This window comes from Lemur catta, chromosome 5 (genome assembly GCF_020740605.2).
Source record: "Lemur catta isolate mLemCat1 chromosome 5, mLemCat1.pri, whole genome shotgun sequence".
Classification (NCBI taxonomy): domain Eukaryota; kingdom Metazoa; phylum Chordata; class Mammalia; order Primates; family Lemuridae; genus Lemur; species Lemur catta.
This window is the reverse complement of record NC_059132.1, coordinates 13109433-13135607: the sequence shown is the minus strand read 5'-3', so window position 1 is coordinate 13135607 and position 26175 is coordinate 13109433. Positions and strand designations below refer to the sequence as shown.

The 26175-nt window shown below is 50.0% G+C and overlaps 1 protein-coding gene across 1 annotated transcript; it reads right to left on the bottom strand.

Annotated features, from left to right (window-relative positions):
* Positions 1–103: 103 nt before the first annotated feature.
* On the bottom strand, positions 104–7974 carry RPL26L1 (ribosomal protein L26 like 1). The gene is made up of 4 exons (XM_045551161.1): positions 7819–7974; positions 7355–7527; positions 1199–1339; positions 104–470 (listed from the first exon to the last, which is right to left on the bottom strand). The coding sequence occupies exons 2-4, from the start codon at positions 7520–7522 to the stop codon at positions 342–344; spliced, it is 438 nt and encodes a 145-aa protein (XP_045407117.1). The 5' UTR covers positions 7523–7527; positions 7819–7974; the 3' UTR covers positions 104–341.
* Positions 7975–26175: the final 18201 nt, after the last annotated feature.

Here is a 26175-nt window from a genome sequence, read left to right as displayed (position 1 = left end):
CACCAGAGCAAGGGGCCAGGCAGAGCGGGGCCTCTTGACTCCACCACTGCTATTTTGCTGCTCCTGCTCCCCACGTTAAACACAATAAACACGAAAGACTGGCAAAGGGGAATAAGATGGATTTTATTTACAAACAATGCAAATACTATTTGGAATTAGGAAACATTTCCAATTTTTATTCATAAATTAATCAAAATTGCAAAAGTAGACTTACAGACTCCCAGGTCAACAACAAAACAGGAGGGAAATGGAATGTTCCAGAGATATTTTTGAACAGTTCCAAAGAAACACACACTAGGCTAAAAACCTACAGTTAAACCATGGTTGCATAAAGATTATATTCATTCTTGCATTTTCTCAATAAGTTCTTCCTTGTATTTGCCTTTCTCTTTTCCAACTTGTCGAGACTTGGCTTTGCGTTCAAGAATTTTTTTCCGATCTTTGTCCAGTTTCAGCCTGGTGATAACCACCTGTGGAAGTGAGAAAATAGGTCTTTATTTACTTATTTTGTAAGTGGAAAGGGCTCTTTTTTTTTTTTTTTTTTAAAGAGACAGGCTCTCGCTCTCTCACCCAGACTGGAGTACAGTGGTATGATCACAGATCACTGTAACCTTGAACTCCTGGGCTCAAATGATCTTCCCACCTTAGCCTTCCAAGTAGCTGGGGCTACAAGCACACACCACCACACTTGGCTAGTTTTTAATTTTTTTCTAGAGACAGGGGCGGAGTGTCTTGCTATGTTGCTCAGACTGGTTGTGAACGGAAAAGGACTTATAACCACAATCATCCGGTACAGTAAAGCTTCCTTTGGACAATAGCAGTTTGGGCTCCTTCTGCTATCCAACCTCCCACCTTCTAACTCCTGAGGACCTCAGGAGAACATTTACATAGTTAGTGATATGAAATATCATTTGGGTTGGGAAAATTTGTTCATCATCCCTTGGCTGGCAAGATACTCTCTTTTCTATCTGAATATTACCTAGTGGAGAAGTGCCACTAGTTTGAAGACTGAGCTATTACCAAGGATGGCAAAACAGACAAGAAGAGAATCTGGATCCTTGATGACATCAAGCCGCCGAATCGATCGAGCCTGCCTGGCCTACCCCTGGAAGTCCTTATCTCGGCCACCCCACAGTGGTACAGGTAACAGTAATGCTACACTATATGGCTGCTACCACCACTCAGTTCTGGAGCATACCTTGCTCGGGTGAATGCCCACGTGGACAGTTGTGCCATTAGCCTTCTCACGCTGCACCCGCTCAATGTAGATGACATATTTCTTTCTGTACACCTGGACTACCTTGCCGATTTGTTGACCTTTGTAGTGTCCTCGAACCACCTAAGAAAAAAATACAAAAAATATTTTCTACCCATTTCTAATGCATGGTCATGAGGAAGCTAATAATCATGAACCCTTAGGCTAAACATACAACTTCTTGTACAAAACCAGACTAATCCTGCTATCAAATGTCAGCTATTTCTTTTTTTTTTTTTTTTGAGAGTCTCTCGCTCTGTTGCTCTGGGTAGAAGGCAGTGGTGTCATCATAGCTCACTGCAACCTCAAACTCCTGGGCTCAAGCAGTCCTCCCCTTCAGCCTCCCGAGTAGCTGGGACTACAGGTGTGTACCATGATACCTGGCTAATTTTTCTACTTTTAGTAGAGATGAGGTCTTACTCTTGCTCAGGCTGGTCTCGAACTCCTGAGCTCAAGCAATCCTCTTGCCTCGGCCTTCAGAATGCTAGGATTACAGACATGGGCCATGGTGCCTAGCCGCAAATGTCAGCTATATTTGTGGTATAAATTTGCATTGTGTTATACAAGGTCAGGTGGAAATTTTTCACCTGAATTTTCTCTCTTACATGAAGAACAAAAAAAAATTCCTTAAATTAGGATGGTCATCACAGAAGTAGTCCTGAGAATTAAAAAAAAAGCAATTATTTTCAACAACAATATAGAGAAGAACAGTTAAATTATACTGAGACCACTATGCAACCATTTAAAATATTTGTCTTCAAAAAATACTTTATGACCTAGGAAAATGTTCAAGATATGAGCGTTAGAAAAAAAAAGTGAATACAAAAGTACATACAGAATATCCTCTGAATTTTATATACATACACGTGTGTGTGTATGTGTATATATAGTTGAGTAACCCTTATCTGAAACACTTGGGACCAGAAATGTTTCAGATTTTGGATTTTGGAATATTATGCATTACCAGTTGAGCACCCCAAATCCAAAAATCTGAAATCCAAAATGTTCCAATAAGCATTTCCTTGGAGTATCATGTTGATACTCAAAAAGTTCTGAATTTTAGAGCGTTTCAGATTCTGGGATGCTCAACATGTACGTACACACGGTTCATTTACACAGCATGTAACATGAGGGGATGGAAATACTGATAATGGCTGCCATTAGGCAGGAAGGAGGATTACAGATGACGATTTCTGAAATTTATATTCTTCTCAATTTTGAGATTTCTACAATTAATACAAATATTTTATAGTCAGGAAAAAAATAAAAAAAAATTTAAATTAAAATCTTGTGGACAGTTCCCTGGACTAAAAATCCACTCTATTCAAAAACCAACTAGATCGTGGCTTCCCCAAAGGCAGTGGCCTGCTAAATAGCAGGTACAATGTGACACTGATTCATAAGCTTAGAGGAAATAACAGATATAAAGAACTAGAGAATCCCAATACTCCTAAAATATCTACCTAGATTGTTCAGCTCATTTTCCAAGGCAGTTTTTGGTTTGAAAAGAGGACAGCCATGCCTCATTGAAAAATCTACCACACTCTGCATGACCAGAGACTCTCAGGACACACCTTGAAGAAGTCTGTGAAAAATCCCCTGTTAACTAGCATCGAGATTAAAGAAAGATGTTAAAAAAAACAAGTCCAAAGGAACAAGACAACCTGTAGACCCAGTGAGGAGGGAGATGGGATATGACCAAATCAACTAGACTGGAAAGGTGAGGGTGAGGGAGCAAGGGTGATACTCGGAGTCTGGCCTGGGCAACCCGAAGGATGGATATGCCTTCCCACAGGCAGGGAACACAGGGGAGTAAACAGATGTTAGGAGGAAACACTTTAGTTTGGAACATGATGAATTTGAGGAATCTAGGGACATTCTAACAGAGAGTTCCATACACAGCTGGAAGGCCAACTGGGCCAGCAAGAGACGTGGGAGTCATTCAGAGATGCACTCTGAAGCCTCATTTTGCTTCAATATGAGAAAAGGGCAGAATACAGAAATATGAGAAAAACCAACATTTTGGAAGAGCTCATAAGAGGGTGATGTGGTCAGAAAGAACAAGAAACCGTGGGAGTGTGGTGTTACAGTAGCCAAGATAAGAATGTCAAATGCTGTGGAACCATCAAATACAGGAAAGATAAAGTATTTAACAGCTTTGACAACAAACTGGTCACTAATGGCTGTGGCTGGGATGCTTCCAGTGAAGTGCTGGAATGGAAGCCATTTACAGTAAGGCAAAGAATACTCTGGGGAGGTGAACGTGAGAATATGCTCCTAAGCAGTGTGGCTCCGGAGAGGGAAGACAGTTGTTCCAGGGGGATGTGAAATTGTGAAATTAAAGGAACTTTACTTACTTACCTTACTTATTTGAGACAGAGTCTCGCTCTGGCTGCAGTAAAGTGGTATCATCATCCTGGGCTCAAGTGATCCTCCTGCCTCAGCCTCCCGAGTAGCTGGGACTACAGGCGTGCACCACCACGCCCCACTAATTTTTCTATTTTTTGTGGAGATGGGGTCTTGTTCTTGCTTAGGCTGGTCTCGAACTCCTAACCTCAAGCGACCCTCTCACTTCAGCCTCTCAGAGTGCTAGGATTACAAGCATGAGCCATTGCACCCAGCCTTTTATTTTTAAAGAAAAGAAAACATGAATGTGTTTAAATGCTCATGGAAAAAAGCAAGTATGGAGAAAGAGGGTAAAAGAACTATACAGAAAAGGGATAATGGACAGAAAGATCTCCAAGAGGAGAGACAAGAGGACTGCAGCACATAGTGATAGATCAGGTTTAAACAAAAATATGGAAATCTCTTTTATTGTAACAGGGCAGAACGAGGACAAGAGGAGTAGAACTACAGGTAAGCCAGTGGGTATGGAGCCAGGAGTTCAGAAAGTTCCTGGCTGATAGTTTTAATTTTCTCGGTAAAGTAAGAGGAACTGTCACCTACTTAGAGAAAAAGGAAGGTAAGCGAAATTCAGATCCCAAGAGAGAAGAGGCAGTTCTTACAAACCCAACTGAGGCTATTTTATGCTCCTGGTGGAGCAGTGTTTATCTAGTATGGCCTTTGAAGGAAACAATTCATACCTCTTAGGCATTCAAAAATGGCAGCTCCTTCTCCCTTGCCCTCCTTTATCTCATCTTCCACCATCTAGTCAGTAATTTTTTCATTCATTCAACAAATATTGACTGAACCCTACCCCCACTAAGTGCCAGGCTCTGCATTGAGGTTAGGCAACAAGTACAAGACAAGCTCTCTGGCTTCGTAGAGCTTAGTCTAATGGCTAGTAAGCAGTTAACAAGTAAATATACAAATATATGATCACTAACAGGCATAGGGCACATGGCAACTTACTGGGATGATAAATAGTCTCTGTCATAATTAGGGCAATAGCAACCTGATTTTATATCTGCCAAAACGAACCTGTGTATTTTGTTGTATGTAAATTATAGTTTAGTTAAAAATAAATGATCTCAAATTATGTTCATTGCTATGAAGGAAAGATAAAGGATACTATAATATTGATTAAAGGGCCTGGGAAGGCTTCTCAGAGGAACTGACATTTAAGATAAAACCTGAAAAATGAGGCATTAGCCGGGTACAAGGGAGAAGGAAGGGAACTCCAGGCAGAGGGAACATTCTGGGGAAGAAACCAAGGGGAGAAAAGATCAAGGTGTATTTGAAGACCTGAGAAGGCTAGTATGGCTAAAGTATAGAGCATGTGGGGTGAGTAGCAGGAGATGAGGTTGGGGTAGACTAGGATTAGATAACACAGAACCTTGTAATCAATGATTTTAGATTTTACAAGTACGTCAAGCACCATTGGTAGGTTTTACGTAGAACCTGATTTGCAAATAATGCCACACTGTGGAGAATGGACAAGGGTAAGAGTGGAAACTGGATGCTGCCTTGAACTGAACTGGAAATAGGTTCAAGACTTACTATGGAGGTAGAATCAACTTTGTGGTAGATTAGAAGGGGGAGTGAAGGAGAGTTATTAAAGATAATGAAAGGTTTATGGCATATGCAATGCACAAATGTGTAAGACGAGAGGAGAATCAGACACTAGAGGCAGCGGGAGTGTTAGGATCAACAGTACTCTTCGGCGAGAAGCTTGAGGTGTCAATGAGATATCTAAGTAGAGATGTTCAACAGGTACAGACAGAGGTCTGTGCTCAGGAAAAGTGGCTGGACTAGGATATAAAAGGGAGTGGTTAGCATACAACCGGCATTTAAAGCTCTGAGAATAGACATTATCTATTGGTGATCTCAGCCAAAGCAATTTGTACAATGTAGTGAGGACAGGGATCAGACTGAAAAGCATCCACGAATAATTGGAGGTGAAGAAGTGCACGTAACTCTTAAACAGCTTGGGTTTGAACAGGGAACAGGAAGTAGTAGCTGGAAGGAGATTAATCCAAATTTTCCAGTTCTCTTTGAAAATCCAAGAATCTGACAAGGATGAGCCTGCATTTCCCCATGACAGCAGCAGGCTAAAAGTACGTGATTATTTCCTTTAAATGTACCACGAGCTTTCCAGTTTGCCATTTTCTTATCAGTTCACTTCCCTAATTTATTTATTTATTTACTTATTTTTGAGACAGAGTCTCACTCTGTTGCCCGGGCTAGAGTGCGTGGCATCAGCCTAGCTCACAGCAACTTCAAACTCCTGGGCTCAAGTGATCCTTCTGCCTCAGCCTCCCAAGTAGCTGGGACTACAAGCATGTGCCACCATGCCTGGCTAATTTTTCTATATATATTTTAGCTGTCCATATAATTTCTTTCTATTTTTAGTAGAGACAGTGTCTCGCTCTTGCTCAGGCTGGTCTCGAACTCCTGAGCTCAAACAATCCGCCCGCCTCGGCCTCCCAGAGTGCTAGGATTACAGGCGTCACTTCCCTAATTTAATTTGCCTACCTTACCTCTATACGTATTTACAATTCCCCCATTCTAGAATATTCAGATGGGAAGGATCCAAGAGAGAAGAGGTTGAAATTGTTGATCAAACCTCTGAACTACTCTTTCCACTCTATTCCTGTTACACTCTCAGCCTAACTCATCCCGTTTCAAATCTTTCCCTCAACATGTCCCTCAAACCTTCAGAGAGTCCCAGTGTCTCAGATGAGACACCAAACTTCATCACTTTTTCTTAACTCATTCTCTAAAACAATTGTTCTCAACGGGGGGAAGGAGAGTTGATTCTGACCGCCAGGTGACATATGATAATATCTGCAAATATTTTTGCTTGTCAGAACCGTGAAGTGGGTGGGGGGGAGGAGTGCTATTGGCATCTAGTAGGGAAAGGCCAAGCATGCTGCTAAACATTCCACAACGCACAGGACGGCTCCTTCACAATTATTCGGTCCAAAATGTTAATGGTGCTGAGGTTGGGAAACCCTGTTCTAAAATGTAAGCCCCATGAGAACAAAGTCCACTGTGTCAGTCTTGTTCACTGCTAGTGTCTAGAACAATGTCTGGTAAGAGCGCAATAAATATTCCTTCAAGCAAGTGAATCTAGCCCTTGCTTTGTTCACTTGCACCCAAGTCCTTCCCCCTCCCACACATCCTAAGCTCCAGTCACAGAGAACAGAGGGCTTGCACTTTCTCACATGGGCCGTACTTTCATAATTTTGCACCTCTGATTTGCTGCCAAATCCAGTACCATCACATGCCCGGCTCCCCAAAATCCCTATCCATCAACTCCACTAAACCCAAAGATACTAAAACACTACTCTCACTGTTGCACTTTCCTTTGCTAAGTCTGGTTGAAAGAGCCACCCTGAACAATACTTGGCAAGCTGGCAGCCACGGAACTAAATCAAAAGCTGATCTTTGCTTGGCTGGAGTACTACATGCGCATACATATACACAGTCTTTACTACTACTGTTAAAGAAGGGAATGCTCTGAAGCAGTGCTGGCACCCTCTGGTGGCTCTGGACCCCATCTCCAGCCTAACACACCTGAAAGGTCACACTACTTGCCACGGTGCTGAGGCATATGAGTCTGTGACTCTTCCACCACCAAGTACACGCCACGTTCTCAGGCAAAGGCGGTACCCGAGCACCACGAATCTGGTTACGTAGAGCCGGAGGAAGACGCACCTGGACTTCATCGTCCTTGCGGATGGGCATGGAGCGAACATTGTACTTCTGCCGCAGCTCCTTGGAGAGCGGGGACGACATGATCTTCCTGCGCACGTGCGAGGGGGCATTGAAGTGGCGTTTGCGGTTTTTGCTTCGGTCCGAAGTCACGAAGGGATTGAACTTCATGGTGACTGCAAAGAGTGGGAGAGGAGTGAAGGCGGGCACTCACTGGGGTCCAGGGGCCCATTCTCCATCCAAGACGCTCCTCCCCATCCCTGTGCAAGTGCTCTATAGAGGTGGCCTCGGAAGAAGGCGACTGAGGGGGAATGGGGCGTGGGAGCGGCCTGAGCGTCACAGAGTAAGATGTGCGCGGGCAGCGCTTGCCTGACCACAGGGGTCGCAGGGAGGACGGCCCCGGGTCCTTGAGGCTGAGAGAGGAATGTTCGGGTTGGAGAAAAATGGACAGGTGAGAGTTTACGTACAGAGCGCTGGGATGCCGCGCGGCTCCGCGACACAGGAGGGAAGGGTCCCAGGTGGTCGGGGGGGGGCCTTCGGAGTCGGCGAAAACTACAGCCCCTGCTTCCCTACCGGCGCCGCACGGACTCACGCACCGAGCACGCAGGACCGGAAGTAGGCTGCCTTGCCGCGCAAGCGCAGAAAGATGCCGGTGCCCCGTTCCAGTCGGAACGAAGCGGAATGGCGCCCCCCGCGGCCTGGGGTGGGATCGCAGCGCCTCGTTCCTAGGGGCCCGGGGGGCGCTAGGCCGCGCCATGCTGGGAACCCGGAAGAGGTGGCGCCTCCGAGGATAAGGGCCTACTTTTGTAGGGCCTGCAGTAGAGGCCTATTGGCGTTCTTTTAATAGGCACACTGTCCATGGGCTCTCACCTACCCACACTCTTTCTTTGCCCCTGTAGCCTGCCACCGTGAGACTCCAAGTACCAACTGCAGACCAGCTGCTTCAAAATCACCGAGAAGCCTGTTCAATTGCAGATTTTCAGGCCTTACCACAGTCTCCCAAAACCAGACAGTGGTAGGTCCGGGTCAAATCTGAATTTAAAGCAAACACTCATCCTTCCACCCCCAGCCCCCAAGATTTTGAGGTGCACCAGTGTTTGAGGATCGTTGTGAACCAAACACCTGGCTTTGCAAAAATGTGCCCATTCTGTTGCTGGTCTTTAGGAAACCGCCTCTGCACTTCTGAGTCTCCGTTTTCTCATCTGTAAAATGGGGATGATTTTAGCAGGTGCCTCAGAGGGTTGTTATGAAGATTAAATGAGTTAATGCTTTTAGAGGGTTTAGAACATGCCTGGCACATAGCGCTCAATTGCAGTCGGCTGTTACTGCTAACAAAAGGGAAGGCCTCTGTGGGGCTTGCTCCAAAACAGTGCTAAAGGCAGGCCTCGCATTTACCAGAGTCCTCACACTCGGGCTTTTATTATCAGTTCCCGATGACGCAAACTGTAAGCCTTCTGTGTTTGATGTAAACACGTGCAACGCGCCACGCTGGCTAGAGCTCCGGGTGTGCCACCTCTACGTTCTGAACTCTCCCTGGGACTTTTCCTCCTAGGAAAGCCGGTGGGCTTGTGGCCGCCACCCCGCCCACTCCAGCCTCATCCCCTCCCACCCACCGGTCGGCTGGTCGGGCTGAGACACCCTGCACAGATCCTAGGTATGCGAGGCCTTGGGTCCTCGCTGCACCGCCCACGTGAGAGGTCCCCTTCCTGGGCACTGTGGCGTCGGGGAGGGAGGGAGAGGGCTCTGAGCCTTTGCTCAGTCTTCAAGTTAGGGTTCTAACTTCAAGTTAGAGTTCATTGAAAGGAGAAATAAAAATGACATCCAGCCCTTAAATGCTGTATGTCAACTCAAAACACATTTGCCATTTTTTTTTTTTTTGACACAGGGTCTCACTTTGTTGCCCAGGCTAGAGTGCAGTGGCATCATCATAGCTCACTACAACCTCAAACCTCTGAGTTCAAGCAATTATCCTGCCTCAGCCTCCTGAGTAGCTGGGACTACAGGCATGTGGCACCACACCTGGCTAACTTCTGTAGTTTTTGTAGAGATGGGATCTTGCTGTGTTGCTCAGGCTGGTCTCGAATTCCTGGCTTCAAGCAATGCTCCCATCTTGGCTTCCCAAAGTGCTAGGATTACAGGCGTGAGCCATCATGCCCGGCCACATTCACCAGTCTTTAGACCCTGAGCCAAGGCTTTTCCATTGAGAAACCTCTTTTAGAGTTCTCCTTCATTTTCCTTATATAAACCAACTGAGGAGTTCCAGTTTTGGGTTTCTTTAATGTGGAGTGAGACCCTGGACACTTTCAATGTGAATGTAGAATCCTCAAGGACACCCCCCCCCAATCTTTTACAGTAGTCTTGATCACATCTAATTCAGTGGCATTTTGAGGATGGGGTGACAACTCACCTTTATGAAGTCTCTCCAAAGCATTCAGTTTAGTTTTACTAGGTTCATATTTCAATCCTATTTCATTGGTTTAACTAATAGTTCACTCAATCACATCATTACAGTGTAAAGCACAGCTGGCATGAATAGGTTTGGGAACACACCTAACTCAAGCATCACGATATAAGAGAGCGAGCACGGCAGGACTGATGAAGGATGTCTTGCAGACTGATGCCGCTCACGTCCGTCCCGGTGTGCCTGCCCGTGTTAGTGCTGTTCTGATGAAGGCCTGGAAGGACTGGACAGCAGGACAGGAAAGACCCATGGAAGCTGGTGATTGAGCTCAAGTTGAAAAAGAAGTGCCAGGTCCTTTGAAATCAAGAATTTATGAATTACCTTTCATTTACGGAGCCCCTGGCTCAAAGACGTGTAAAGAACGTTAGCCCTGTTCTCGAGCAGGTTATATTTGGGCGTACCCATATGGAACGATTACCATTTTTGAAAATTGACCATGTTCCAGGAATAAACACTTCCCTTACATACATGATCTCATTCTGATACAATTTCTTTGTACATATTATAGATTCTATTTCCACAACAGCCCTGTGAGGTAGTTTTATTACTATCCCCATTTTCACCCAAGGAAACTGAGGTACCGAGAGGTTAAGGACGTAGACTGAGGCTACACAGCTAGAACGTGGCAGATCCAAGAACGTTCTGCAGGGATTCAATAAAGGAAGGGTGTGATCCAAGGGGTCTTGACTTTCTGATCATCCTCACAGATCTTCTTTCCAACATGTCCATCTTCTCTTCTCTGGAATTAAATTCCAGTCTGGCTGTGATTCCAGCCAAAATCAAGGTAGAAAGAATCACACAGCAATATATCTGAAAATCAGCCTTTTAATCTATTTGAACCTAGTAAGTGGGGAAAGAACTAAAACATTTTTTTCCCTTGAGATTTTGCTTATAAGAATAACAGGTCAGAGGTGTCTCTTCCATAGGAAATTGACATCCCCTATGTTCTTAGTTTTTTTTTAAAAAAATGCATAAAAGTAGAATTTCAACTCATGTGCATGCCACACATTTCCCGCCCCCACCCCACCCTGCCTCACCCGCTACAGGCACACGTATTCACACACCAAAGGGACTCCTCTCTATAACGGGAACAGAATGTAAAAAAAAAAAAAAAAAACTCATCCAAGTGGCCACAGATATCAGAAATAACCAATGCATTTACACTCACAACATCAGTCAACTCATATGCAAAAGAAGCTTTTCTAATTGGAATCCAGAACCAAAATTACAAATGGCAAGGACTTGAGCTATCCATATAGATAATTTAAAAAATCCTTCCACTGGACACTCCCTTTCATTACAAAAGTATGCAAACAATCTTGATATAAATGGAAAACAGACGGGTGGCTCTCTCCCTGGGACAAGAGGGCATAGCTAAAATTCCCTGGGTGGAATTTGTGCCTGGACCGTTGCCCCTCCCTTTCAGGACAAAAGGGGAAGAATGAAGGAGGGTAGCGGGATAGGGACCCCCTCAGGGGCAGGTGGGGAGACACTGGAGCTGTCCCAGGGGCCTGACCATGTTGGCGTGTGGCCAGCCAATGGGAGACCTCAGTGGCAAGTGGGCTATAACCGGGCTGCAGAGAGGTCCAAGTGCTCTGCACCCCTCTGGAACCCAGAAGGTGGAGGTCCAAAGACAGGAGAGGGGCTGGCCTGCTTTGCTTCCCAGACCTAAGGCCTTGGGACCAACAGCAGCTGTCTGGGAGAGGCTGCACGAGTATTTTAGGGTTGCAAGGAAGGATGCTTTCCATCTGGACACAAGTGCATGAGCCATGTCTATCTGGTCCTCAAAGGATGACTTTCCAGTCACACAACCCCCACCCCTTGCCACTGCAGATCCCAACAGAGCGGTGGGGGGTCTTGGCAGTGGGAACCAGCCCCTCCACCAAGAAATGCTGTTGCCACACAGCACAGGGGCCGAGGCACATTGGTGGGGAGTTCAGAGGAACAAAAGAGAAGAAGGAGAATCTGTGACCTGCCTTGTGAGGCTGGTGGGCAGGTTTAAGTCTCTACCACTGCTGCCAAACAACTGGGCATCTGCTTCTTGGAAGAACAAGGGAGGGGTGGGGGCAAAGGACTGGAGGCCTGGGCTCTAGGCTGGGCAAAAAGAGACGGCGCAGAGTAGGGTTTCCACTCTATAGTGTAAAATCTTAGGGGCTTGCCTGGGAAGTACCCTCCTTCGTTGAAGGCACCAGGTGGGAGTACCTTGGGGCAGCCTAGTTCCAAAGCTGAGAGCCCAGGTCTGGTACCTCTGGGGCAGGTAGGATGTCCAGGGAAGAAACCAAGTGATTAATGTGTCCAAATGGTGGGGCCTGCGAGATTGTCAAAGCCTGGCTGAGAGCTGGTTGATGTGGATTCTGGGCTGTTCTACTACGAGGGAAGAGACTGCAGCCTTCCCATAAGGGGTCCCCAATATCCCTGGAGTCCTTCTTGCCTGACTCTAGTCTTAGGGCTCCCCAGGGAAAGGGGAGCTACAACTTCAGGCAGTACAATTTGTCTAAAATTAAACATGGGGAAAAGAGGTAGCTGAGCCACCCTCTACCTTCCCCCCACCTCCCAAACGCTCTTTGGGACACAGCCAGATTCTGGGCCAGACTGAGGGCAAAAGGAGACGGGGTGCTGGAGGCAGGGCTGGCGGTCTCCTTGGAACCTCGGCTGCCGGGCTGAGCGCAACGTCAGTGCATCTTGCCCAGCTGGATCTTCTTCCAGGCCTCGGAGGCTGTGAAGATGCACGAGTCCAAAATACCGGCGACAGTGAAGGTCCCGCCAATGATGGCACAGATCTGAAAGAGGTGGGGAGGGGCGTCGGAGGTCAGCGCTGGAGGGAGCACCAGGCCAGACCCCTCCCAAATCACAAGATGACGAGCTCTTCAAGTGCACACGCTGCCCCACTGTGCCCGTTACGCTGACCACATGGTCACCAACAGGGTCTGGAACATACTCAGAGCTCAAAGAAAACCACTTATTAGATGATAAATTTGATAATATTTAATAATAAAATAATTATCACCAAGAGCAGCTCCTTTAATTCCCGTAGTAACCCTCTGAATGAGGAAGGGAATTATTAGACCCATTTCACAGGTGAGGAAACCAAGGTTTGTGTGTTAACTTGCCTAAGTTCACTAAGTAAGTAGCAGAGCTGTGACTTGAACTCAGGTATGTCTTGACCTTGGAGCCTGTGGTCTTAACCTCTACTCCAAATTTATCAGATATTTATAATCCCACTTTCAGATGAGGAATGGAGGTTCTGAAAGGCAGCTCCATGGGCCCAAAGTCACATAGCCAGGATGTGGCAGTCCTGGGACTTGATGGGTAAAAAGCAAATAATCACACCAGTAAGTGAAAAATTACAACTAAGGCAAGTGACACAAGTGGCAGAGAGGCCTATGGTGCCACCAGAAAGCTTACATTAAGGCAAGGTTTCTAATGGCACTACTGACACTGGGGCCAGCTAATTCGCCATTGTAGGGGCTGTCCTATGCACTGAAGGATGTTTAGCAGCATCCCTGGCCATGAGCCATGAGCTGCCAGTAGTGCCCTCTCCCCCATGCTGTGACAACTGGATGTCTCCAAACATTGCCAAATGTACCCTGGAGGGCAAAATCACGCTGATGATAATGAATGTCACTTAAATGCATATATATCAGAACTCTCTGCCACGTAATAATATGATCTAATAACCACAATAAAACAGACAATACCTGTGCAGCACCTTCTCTGTGCCAGGCATGGTTTGAAGTGTTTCATGCCCACCTCAGTGAATCCCCAGCTCAACCCTAGGAGGTAGATACTATTCTTATACCTATTTTACAGCCAAGGAAACTGAGGCACAGAGACCCCGAAGCACTTGTCCAATGCCACAGCAGGTGGCTGAACTGCGGTTCAAAACTTCCCAGTCTGTGCTCTCAATGCGACACCCTGCTGCTTCTCAGGCACGAAGGGCCCCGCCTAATTGAATTACTGACTTAGCTCTGAAGTCATCACAACTCCATTTGGGACTAATCAAACTAACATTATGTTTTACTCAAAATTTTATAGCCTACAACTTGCTTTCTGATGACTTAAAAGAATCAAAATATGACTCCCACTGCTTCACTTGACCAGCCTAAAACCAAACAAAACGCCCCACGAAGTATGGATGATGGGAGACGAAGGGAGTACACAGAAGGTCTTCCAGAAAGCTCTGAACATACTTCCCCCTTGAGCACCGGCTTTATGACATTCATACGAACCGACAGCACCACCCACCCCGGATGCCTAGGAGCAGCAGGGACACTACAGCCAGTCGTCAGCTCGTCGCTGACACACCCATGGGGCCCAGAGAGGGAAATGACTTGTCCAACGTCACACAATGCCGGAGGCAGAGCCAACTCTGTCTGCCTCCAGAGCTCTGACTCTTTCCCCTATGCCACATTTAAGGGACATTTAAATGATCACAGGACTCACTTAAATGAAGCCAACAGTTGGGCAGCCCCAGAGGGCCCCTAAGGCTGCTAGCGGCCCCGGAGGCGCCATGGCTGGTGGGCAGCCAGCCACCGACACACAACCACCAGAGGACTCTCTGGGAGCCAGCAGCGCCTTAATGGATTGACTGCGGCCAAGTGGTGGGACGCCAGGAGACAGTGAAGGCAAGAGAGAAGTGCAAATGGAACCGGCGTTTATTTTTCAAATGATATTTCCATGAGATGAGCTCAGCAGAGGCCCAGGACAGACAGAGCAGGTCTGTACGGATGGGCTGTAAGTGGAGCAGCTGCCATTCCAGTAATGACAGCCCGAGAAACCGGAGCAGCCCCCCAGGGAGTGAAGAGGACCAGGGGTGCTGGGGGGATTATTTTGAAGTGTTTTAAGCGGGCAGGGCCTCTCCTCGCCAGCCTCAGAGCATGACGCAGGGGAACTTTTCAGGGAAGATGACGGCAGGGGAGCTGGTTTATTTCGGAAGAGTGGATCAGATGATGGGAGATTTTATACCACAAAACGCTTTTAGGGCTTGGATCAGAAGACAGGAAAATGTGACTTAAGTGCAATGAAGCAAAAAATAAAAAATAACCACACACACACACACACACACACACACACACACACATCTGTATTCATCTACACACTATTTGGAACCCGATGCCTATGACTCACACACACCTGGCACCCAGTCTGGACTCGCCTTTCACTGGGCTGGCCCAGAGAACAGGGAGACGACACATGCACTGAGGTTCACACATATCCTGTGGGGAAACTGAGGCCCTGGGAGCATGGCAGTTGCTAAGCAAGGGGGGACCCGCGGTGAGCTCCCGTGTGTACCCACTGCCACCCGACTCAGCAGCACCCGCTACCCTGCATCCGCGGCAGGGCTGGGCAAGGCCACCGGAGGAGGTGTGGGGAGGGGAAATCCTGGCATGTTCTGGGGGGGCTCCTCAAAGCTGAGAGAATTCTAGCCCATGTCGCCACAGCCCCCGCTTTGGCTATTTTGTCTTTAACCGGCCCAGGGCTCCGTGACATGCTCACACCCCCAGGAGGCGACTGGCTTGAGGTGAAGTCGGGCCACGAGGAGGGAGCTCCCAGGGGTGGTGCTCCCTGGATTCCGGCTATGGGAGGACACAGGAACCCCCAGCACTAGGGTGTCACCACACCTGGACTCACCCAGGGAAGCGGTCAGTCGTGGCCGCCCTGTTCCTGAGAAGGTCACCGTTCCCATGGCTGAAACCCAGGGAGATGCGCCACAAGGCTGCCCCAGGTGGGAAGTCTGTCTGTGGGTTCAGGCCCTCCGCTGGCAGGGCTGAGACAACAGGCCGCGCCATGTTTACGGCTCCTCGGATGATGTGGGGAAACAGGAACCAAGAGCAGACGTCAGGAGGCTGAAGGGACCTCAAGAGCGGACAGGCGGGAGGGCAGATGGTGACTCTGCATTTCCCTGACCCGTGGGACAGGGCCCGAGACGAACGTGAATCAGTGAAAACAAAAATGAAGCAAATCACACCCACGGCACTTGGTTCCCACACGGAACAGCCGGGAGAGCCGGGCCTCTCTGGGGGTGCCGTGGGCGAGGCAGGGGGATGTCACCTCCTCGCTGTCGTGGTGGGGACCGGGGAGGCACTGGGCCTTCCCTGCTGGCAGCAGGACACCGAGTCGTGCATCACTTACTAACTCTAACCACGGGAGAGCCTCTCTGGCCCTCGGTTTCTTCGTCTATAAAACAGGAAAGCCACTCCTACCTTGCTGATTGTTGTCCCGCAGAAAACATGCACCTGGCACTTAGTAGGTGCTCAGTAAACAACACCTAATCTTATCTTTCAGTTCACCAGAAGGCTCCAATCTTGTTGCTAAGATCTGAGATTTTCTAAACCAGAGACCCATTTTAATTAAAAAACTAGGTAAAACACCACTTATTCCCAGAGCAGACCTCAGGTCTCAATTTCCATTCTCTGTCTGGCACGTGAAACGGGCAAGTCAAGTCATGGACGACAGGACAGCAAGTGTCCCAGGCGCCAGAGGCAGGTTCCTAGCACTGACCCTCCAAGCAACCCATTCAACAGAAGGGGCAGCTGAGGCCTGCACAGGGTATTTACCCAGGCGAGTGCCAAAGAGTATCTGTGAGGAAGAAGAGCCCTCTGGGCAAAGCGCCTCAGGCCAGAGGTTGTTTGCATTCTTTGGCCAGTCGGGGAGCTCCCTGAATCTCACTGCTGCCCTCATCAACCCAAGCTCTCCTTTCCCTGAATGCCTGAGGGAGAGAAGGTAGCAAAGATAACTGGTCCGTGTTTGTTGAGTAAGTAAAGGACTGAACCAGTGAGAATGAATGAGTGGATAAGTCAGTTTGAGAGTGAGTGAGTGAACGGATGCGTGAATGAATGACTCCTTCACGACAGGCAGGGGACACTTCCACGCCCAAGGCAGGCACAAAGGTGACTCACCAGCAGGAGTGCAGCCAGGAGCTGCGGGAAGGCAGCGCTGTGGGAAAGGTGGGCCTAGAGGGGGAGACTGAGGACGGGGCAGGCAGGAGGCACCCCTCCCCCACTCGATCGCTGCACCCGCAAGACCCCTAGACCTGGAAGTCCAGCCCAGGGCCCAGGGGGCACCATGATGCCATGGAGAGAGCCTGGGCTTTGCAGTCCGGCAGAACTTGGCTTGGGCCCCTCCCGTCTGTGTGTTCTTGCACCACCCTAGCTCCCCATGCCTCAGTTTCCTTATTTTTAAAAACAGGAAGACTAAGTCTCACCCCTTAGGACTGTTGTGGCAATGAATGAGCATGGCACACATACACATCGGGATGCCTGTTCCCTTGGTCCCTCGCCACTGCCATGCTGTTGTATCTCCTGACCCAGCTGCAAGGTGGGGGGCAACCTGGGGTGGGGGGTCTTCCCTGCAGGGGATGAGGGAGCAGGGCCGCTGAGCCAGGAAGGGCCACCATGGCCAACACACGCAACCCTACTCTGGTCAGCAGCCACAACTCCAGAAATAAAAACGAGGACAATTTGATATCCAGGCCCCAGTGAGTCTGCGAGAAGCACACGAATTTGCGTTCATCAGAAGTCATCAATAATGCCCCTTTGTTCTGAGCCAGAGACTTCCCCCCGGAGGTTCCATCAGCTTCCCGGCCTTCCACCGTGACTAGAATGGAGTGGGCTCACCTACCTTTACAAGGTGTGTGTGTGTGTTTTCCTTACGTTTTAATGACAGTTCTTAACTCCTATGACACGGAAGGTGTCCCGGCCACACTGGCAGGAGAGCTAAATGCCTGCAGTGAAGCCGGGCCACACACACCACGGTGGGGCGGGGGGAGACTCTGGGCTTTGGAGTAAACATTCTTGGGGTCCCCTCCTAGCTTTGTGACCCTGGCCGGGAAAGGCAGGTGACCCCTCTGATCCTTAGTTTCCCCCATCTGTAGAATGGGGCCCGCTGTGAGGACGGAGAGGGCACCGTCCAGCTGCCAGCCATACCATCAGCACCTGGGCACCGTCCAGCCACTTTCCTCCAGCCACTTTCCTCGTGCCGTCAGCATTGCTTTAAAAGCCTGTGGCCAAGGCACAGTATGAGGAAATAAATAATGAATCGGAGTCCCACCAGATGCCAGCGGCGGCAGACAGGCTGGAGCCGGGGATGAGAACACCAAAGTCGCGGAGGCAGAGGTGGGGGTTGTCGTGGGAGGGAAGTGGATGACTGGGCCCTGGACAGGCTGGCGTGGGGGAGGAAAGTGTGTGGCCTCATGCCTTCCAGACCCTCACCCTCGCCCCCCAGCCTAGGGCCCTGGGGACAGTGGAGGCCTCTTCCTGCCATTTTTACGGTGGTGCAGCTGCAAAACACCCACCCCCCGCCACCCCAACACACCCCACCCTGCATGAGCACCTACTATGTGCCTGGCCTGAGACGGTGCCACCTTCTGTTTCTCACTCAGTCCTGGGGACCGCTAGGGGACCCTCACTTCACAGACAAGGACACAGAGGCTCAGAGAGAGAAAGGCTCATCCAAGGTCACAGGGTTACCAAGTAAGCAAAGGTCACTAAAATCCAGGTTTGGGGGCGCTGCAAACGGCCCGTTTTTCCTGTTCGGCCACCTTAACTCAATCCCACTGGAAGACTCCCCTCAGCCCCTCTCTCCACATCAGGACAGCTTCTATGTATGGAGTTTGTTTTCTCAGTTTTGTTAAGGATTACATATCAAATATCCTGAAATAAGGGGGCCCCATCTCAAAGCCTACTTTGCAAAATAAAGCCCTCTGTCTTATATTCCTCTTATGCCTTACAAAAGAGAGCACCAGGAGCCCTGAGTCTGTGTTCAGACCCAGCTGGAGCAATCTGTCTGTCCCCGGTGCACAGTCCTCTGAAGATTTAGTTCGGCTCCGAACTGAGGGATCTGAAGTTTTTTTGCACATTTCCAGATCTGAATCATCGAGCTAATTTGGTTCTGTTCTGTTCCTGGCATAACAGAAATCGTCTCGGGTGGGGTGGACCAAGGTACACCTCTCCATCTGTCTGTTCATTGTCTAACACCTACTTATTACCCACCGGCGCTGTACCAGGTCTGGAGACCAGAGATGACCAAGACCCAGTCTTCCTGGAGCCCGTAGTCTGGGGAGGAGAGGCACTGGGGAAGTCCGAGCAGGACACGCGGGGGCAGAGAGGAGAGGCTCCGGGCTACCCACAGGAGGCTCTGAAGGCTATCCTGCCACTCCAGCAGCAAGGTGGCCTTTTCCCAACTCACACAAGGTAAAACCTTCTCAGTCTGTCGCTTCTTAACAACCCCCCACCCCCTTATCTCTTTATCTCCCCTGGCCCCGAACTTGCTGCCTTTTGTTTCTGGCAAATGCTTGCAGAAGCTCAAACAGCTGAACAAAAGGTAATCAGATGTGGGCAGGAAAACTCGCAAACTATCAGCTAAGTAGCCTTAGATGGACATTTGATTACTTTTATGGGCCGTAGAGTGTGGCTGGGATTTCAGTATGTGTACTCACAGCATCGCTTTGTTTCCTGATTCCCAGGATGAAAGCCACTGTACCAGACAATCCTGGTGTCCTACCGAGGGCTCCATGACTTCCAGGGGCTCTGTTGCTGCAACACCCTTGGGGACCCTTGTTTTGGAAGATGGAAGCTCCCAAGCTGGGGCAGGGGCCAGGGGATGCTGCAGAGGCAGGTGCTGGGCTCAGATCCCAGCCCTGCCATTTACTGGCTGTGTGACCACGGATGAGTTTCTTTACCTTCCTGAGCCTCAGTTCAATTCATCTATAAAACAGGAATAATATCATCTACCTTGGAAAGTTGCTGGGAGGGTTAAAGGAGATAATTGTACAATTACCCGCCAGGTAGTAGGTGCTTAATAAAAGCAGCTATATGATCACTTCTTCTTTTTAAGAGACGGAGTCTTGCTCTGTTGCACCGGCTAGAGTACAGTGGCATCATCATAGCTCAGTGCAACCTCAAACTCTTGAGCTCAAGCGATCCTCCTGCCTCAGCCTCTCAAGTAGCTGGGACCACAGGCACATGCCACCATGCCTGGCTAATGATCATTTCTTTAAGCGGCTGTCCCTTATACATTTCTGAGTACCTGTGTCTAGTCCAGGCCCTATGCTGGAAGCTGGGGACAGAGGTAAATCAGACCTGAAGGTCATGAGCAGACCTGGCAACCAGAAGTGCAGTCTAGAGTTCGCGGGAGAGTTTGTGGGAAGGTGGCAGGAGGAGCGTTGGCAGGTGGGCCAACTACAGCAACCCTCCCTCATGCCCAGGTTAAGCCTTGGCCGAGGGCGCTGAGCGCCACTTGAGTTAAATGAGCTGCACAGCTCTTCACGAATGGCAGGTTTTGAGTGGCGTTCGACAGGAGGATGTCCTCGCCATCCGGTACTTTTTGGTGGGCAAAACCTATCAGCCATACTGGCCCAATTTGGCACTTTGCGACTACTGGCTGTTCCTCCAAAATGAAATAAAACATGCAAGGAAAGAGATCCGACACCTCCGAAGCCATCCAATCTGTCACCACAACCCACTTGAAGGCAATCTCAGAAAAGGAGCTTCGGCAAGTGGCAAGGGACAAATGTGGGCGTGTGGGAGGAGAGCACTTGGAAGGGGATTACTCGCATGATGTCACACACGATCTGTTTATTCCCTTGGTGGTAGAATTTTCTGGTATAGCACACAGCACAGGTCTGAGCAAGCTGCCCTGGGTGCCTGGAGAGAGGAACTCCAGACAGCCTGGCTGAAGATGTCCAGACCCTGGGGGGCAGCCTGGGATAAGCCAGGTACTGGATACTTGGTGGTGTATCTGGGTGGCCCCACCTGCCCTCATTCCAGCCCACCCACAGCTGCCTCCCCGCCCTGTGGCTGCCACATGACGACATCCTGGCCTAAGCCCCTCTCATCAGCAGCCCGTCTGAGGAGCTATTTGCAGACGCCACCATTTGGGGCTCGGGCTTTGCAGGCAAGTGTTTGATTTTAAAAGCAGAGAAAGAGAAGCCACAGCAGGTGCCTCCACTTCCAGCCCAGCCCCACCCTGCCCTCGGAAGGCTCCCAGGGATCTTTGTGCCGTGTGTGCATGTGTGTGTCTGAGTGTTAGCGTCATTCCCGCATCTGCTGCCCCGTGACAAGGGCCTTTGAAGCTCCACAATGACGCCATCTGCTAGGGACAGCCGGCTGGCTCGCTCACTCAGAGCTGACCCCACAGTTGCCATGGCAACCAAGGTGGCAGCCTGGGGCCTTCAGAAAAACCACCAGGCTAACGATGTCAGGAGGTTCCCTGCAGCAGCGTGGCCCGCAAGCCTGGGGGCTCCACTGGCCCACGCTTGCGTGGAGGTGGATGGGCAGAGATGGAGAACAGGCTGGTGGCCGAGCGGGAGACAAGAAGGAAAAGGAGTCATGGAGGCGTTCGGTCTCTGGGGGATGGAGGAAGAGTCTTCCCCTGGAGCTTTTTGGAACCTCTTGCTCTCAGAATGTCAGTGGCTCACCTCAACCTGACCTGTCCCTCACCTGTCAAAGGAAGCCGCATGGCCTTGATAAGACAGGTTATACTGGGCACCTCTGCACACACATTCCCTTGCCTTGGACCCTTCCTCCTCGCCCTTCAACACCAATCTCAGGGTTTCCTTCTTGGAGCTTTCCAGACAAAAGGGACGGTGCCTCCCTCTGCCTGCTGAGCCTGGTGCACCGCTCCACCGGAGCCTCCTGAACGCGACTGCCATGCTCTGTGTGCTCACCCACCTTCCCCACCAGCTGGGAGCTCCTTGAGGGCAGGCATGGTAAATTCTAGCAAATGCTCAATGAGTAAATGAAGTCACTTCGTTTCTCAGCCACTTGCCAAGTGATTTCAACACCCAGAGTCTTGGTTGCCTTCCACACAGGACTGAACGGAAAGGGGGACGTGGAAGAGCCTTCTCCACCCTGCAGGGAGGAGTGTGGGGGCTCTCTGCCGCCCTCAGTGCCACAGGCCCCAGGGACTCTGAGGAGCAGACCGCATCTGCGCATCTGCATGGAGGCACCAGGGCACCCACTTGGTGTCTGGCTTATTCTGGGTCGGCAGCAGAACTGAGTCAGCACCAGGACCCGCTTGGGCTGTGCTACCCTGTGGGACTTGGGTAAAATCATTTGCTCACAAGTCCCCAGATCTGGGGGTCACAGGGTTGGTGCATCTCTCCCCAGAGTGGCTGCACCAGTTTCCCTATGCGCCCAGAGGACACGTGAGTCCCTGTAGCTTCACATCCTCCAATCTTTGCGGTAGCAGGTTGTTAATTTCTGCCAGTCTGATAGGATGGAATTGGGTCTTGTTGTTTTGAATCTCACTTCTCTAATTTCTAGTGAACTTGGACATCTTTTTGCTGCCACTAGGGGCTCCTCTGTGAACGGATGGTCCTCAGCCCTTACCCATTTTTCTTTTTGGTTGTTTAACTTTTTTTTTACTGATCTGTAGGAGTTCTTTATATATAAATTCTGAAGATTACCCCTTTCTTTGTGTGTGGCAAATATCTTTTTCCCAAGCTGTGTGGTGTCTCAGCTTTATGTTATGTGCTATGTTGAACAGAAGTTCAACAACTTGGCTTCTCAGAACCTCCTGCTCACAGGACGTCTCATTGTTTATGTGGTCAAAAAGCATAGCAAAGAGCTGCTGTGAGGCTCGTATATAGGCACCAGATGTATGACACCCTTTTTATATCTGCACAGAGCTTCCCCTTTCGTGATCCCCCTTGAATCCCACAAGGCCCTAGGAGGTGGCAAGAGCAGGGACGACCACTCCTATGTCGTAGACTAGAAGAGGGAGGCCTTGTCAGGGACATCCCACCCTCTGCCTCCCAGCACCACTCTTCCCTCTTCCAGATGCTGGATTTTTCTCCTGAGAACCCCCACGGCTCACAATCTTTGTCCCTATGATCTGGATGGGGTTGGCTCCCGAGGGGGCACGAGGCCTAAGCCTGGCCAACCAGAGCCCTCCACTCCCCAGGCCACAATGATGGCATGCGGCCTGAACCGGGCCGATGAGAGCACTGGCCTCTCTAGGCCCTGGGGTGGAATTACCGAGAAAGAGGATATTTCTACTGGGAAGTTCCATCTGAGAATGAAGCCAGTACAGAGGGATGCAGAACAAAAGATGGAGACAGATCTAGTCCTGACAATGTTCGCAGCTGGATCCCACCATGCCTGAGGCCCACTGACCCCCCAGGCCAGCTCCAGGCGTGGGTCTGGATCTTCCATAACAGAGTCCTGACAAATACTGACCTAGGTACTGCAGGAAATGAAAGAGCCGGGACTAGACCACTGATCTTGAACCACTATTGAAAGTGTAAATAGGTATAGAAGCATAAGGGCCTTTCAATACTATGTCTATCTTTAGGCCTCAGTTTCCAAATCTGTGAGGTAGGGATGATCACCTATCTCTATCACCTCAGCGGATTCTGGCTTACCCAGCATCTCTTGGGCCTCCTGGCTAAAGTAGGGCACTCTGCTTCTCCTGTTTCGACCCCAAGGACAGGTGAATGGGAGGCCAGGAAACAGTATACTTGAGAGAAATAATCAGCATAGAAGAAAACTGACATCAGCTTGAAGCCACCCAGAGAAAACTGGGCATGGTAGAGACAAGGCAAAAAAGAAAGAGAACAGGGAGGGAGGGAGGAAAGCAAAGGCCCGACTACATCAGCAGCTATAACTGGAAATTAGGCATGGAAAAAAAAATGAGTGAAATCTTCACTGTAAAATTTAGACATAAAAGGATAAACCCTGCTAAGAATAATTTCTGTAAAAACAAAACTGGAGAAAATCATAAACATCTAGTGGAGTCATGAGTAGATTTGCTACAGGAATTAAATGGATTTAGTGGCATTCCCGCCTGGATAATATTTTCTAGATGAAACATCATTGGTACTGATGTGTTTCTGACAGCATTGCTCAGCATCCGTGGGGACCAAGCCTCCTGCATTCAGCCAGAGTCCCCAGCCCTGCAGGCTCCGTCCTGCTTCAGCAAGAACAGGGGGCCCCAAGGGAAGGGGGCCCACAGCAGGCACTCACCGTGGTGATGAACCTGTACAGTGGCTGCCGTCTCTCTGTGTACTTGACCGTGATGGGGCTGAGGTCATAGCGGAACCAGATGGCAGGGATGATGCGGCCTGTGTGGCTGTAGGCAACATACTCCTGGGGTACAGAAATGGGGAGGATGTGAGAATCAGAGGCACAAACTGTCTCACGGTGGGTGGGAGTTAAACTGCAGAGGGCGCCTGGCCTCCCTGTCTCCCCCAAGGAGCCAGACTCCCCCAGCCCCTTCCCCACCCCCACGTCCCTTCCCCTGCAGGCCCCAGCTTCCGCCATCAGCATCTGGGTGTTTTTGCCCCTTTGGCTGTTAGAAATCGACCATGCAAGCTGGAAGCAGCACCAGAATCAAAATATGAATGTGAAAGTAGAGATGTAAAAGGAAAAGTGTGATTTGGGGCTCAGTCTGGGTAAAGGCCTATTTCCCCCCTCAACTCGTAGGTCGCGCCGAAGCCATCCATCTATTCAACGACCATCCGCTGTGCTGGCACCACGCTGGCCTTGCTGGCTGCTGGGGACCCTGAGGTGAGCAAGCCCTCCCCCCTCCCCCAAGGGGGCCACAGTCTGGAGAAGGAGGCTTGACATAAAAATACCGCCAACAGTGCAACATTATAGAGGGACATGGAGCATTGAGGGGGCCACGAACGAGTGACCAATTCTCCCCAGGGGCGTCTGGAAGACTTACTGAGGAGGGGACATTCTGAGCCATGCATGCCAGACAAGGAGGCATCCCGACAGCTGTGTGTGTGTGTATACGTGTGTATGCGTGTATGCGTGTGTGTATATGTGTATGTATGTGTGTGTGAGAGAGAGAGAGATGAGTATCGAGGCCATGTGGGGAGCGAGGACCACCACACAACTGGAAAGCGGGAGGGCCCAGCCCCACCACAAACCTCCCTGAGACTGCACACAGCAGGGACCTACAGGACACTAAGGGGCTGGGCTAACAGTGCATCCCCCGGCCAGTCCCTGCCTCCCCATGGGCAGGGCCGTCTCTGAAGAAGCCGCGGGCTACCCTGGCTTGGAACCGCTCACTGTTGGGTCATCCCACTCCGCCGACTCTGGCCACGCTCTGCCTCCCACCGAGGCCTGCCTCCCTCTCCATGACTTGAGTGTTGGGGTCCTGGGACACCTCTGTTAATCAACAGTCACGTGGTGTGACTCACCAGCCTCAAGATTTTGGATAAAGTGCTTGTGCCCCGAGAGCCGGAGCGTCTGTCGTGTGCTGACCAATCATCGAGTCTGAAGGGCGGGGACCCACGCTGGACTGTTGAGACATTTGCAACCCCGGGGCCTTTGAGGGGAGGCTGCCTGCCTGCTCCTTCTCAAACAGATCACACCCTGTCTCTGGTTAGAGCTTCTCTGCTTGACCCTGAGACCGTCACCACGGCAGGGACTAGGCCTTTCATCTTTACCCAGAGACAGAGCCTGGCCCCGGCAGGCCCCCAAGAAAGGCCTCCAAAAAGGAACCATCAGAAATCCTCGCGTGGCCGCAGCCCCCGTCACCTCTGCTTTCCGCCAGCAGAGGGCGCGGCTGCACACAGCGGCCGGCCGTCGCCCACGCACCTTGTTGGCCACCGTGTACTGGTAGGAGTACCGCTGCTTGCCGCTCTTGTCCTCGTAAACCGTGGGCACGATCTTCAGGATGTAGTCGTGGGAGGCCAGGGCTGCGGGAAGGACACACAGCAAGATGAAGCGGGGGGCCGCACTGCCTGCTGACAGCTCTGTGTGGTTTCAATCCTAACCCTAAACCCTCTTGGCACTGCAAGAAGCTCCTGCCCTGCATTTTCACCACCGAACGACCCCTCCTCGTCTTCTCCCCTTAGATTCCAGGAACCGAGAGATTCTGCCCATCAGGATCTTTCCCCCTGCACTGTATATAATATCAAAATTCTGGAACCAGCCCAAATGTCTATCAATAGGGCCACCATTAAAGAGTGGGCAAGAGGAGAGGTGATATAGCCTCCAAGAGGTGTGGTTAAGCATAAAGAACAGGCGCACAACTTGCTTCCATGAACTGGAGGCAGGTACGCGAACACTCTCTAGGTATGTGAATGTACGGAATTATCTGGAAAGATACCCAAGAAACCACAAGCAGCTTTAGTCTCCCGGGAGGAAGGGAGGATTTGAGAAAGATCCCATTTCATTGTGCACCCTCTGGTATTGTCTGAATACGTTTACATTAAAATAAATTGTGTTTCTCTTTTAAAAAGAAAGAGCCCACCAACCAGAACACCGCATCTACAGAGCTGATGAATCTCCTTCCCTGTTTTCAATTAGTGGCAGATCAGCTCTTCCCGGATCGGGAGGCTGCAGAGGGCAGGGTGGAGCCTTGTTCATCTCCGTGTCCCCAGAGCCCTGTGCGGGGCCTGGCACGGAGC

Excerpts from the sequence above, each read along its gene's own strand:
- RPL26L1 (XM_045551161.1), bottom strand. The coding sequence starts at position 7,522 with ATGAAGTTCAATCCCTTCGTGACTTCGGACCGAAGCAAAAACCGCAAA. Across the intron at positions 1,340-7,354 it reads GCAAGGACGATGAAGTCCAG|GTGGTTCGAGGACACTACAA; the intron begins GTGCGTCTTCCT and ends TTTTTTTCTTAG. Across the intron at positions 471-1,198 it reads TGGGCATTCACCCGAGCAAG|GTGGTTATCACCAGGCTGAA; the intron begins GTATGCTCCAGA and ends TCACTTCCACAG.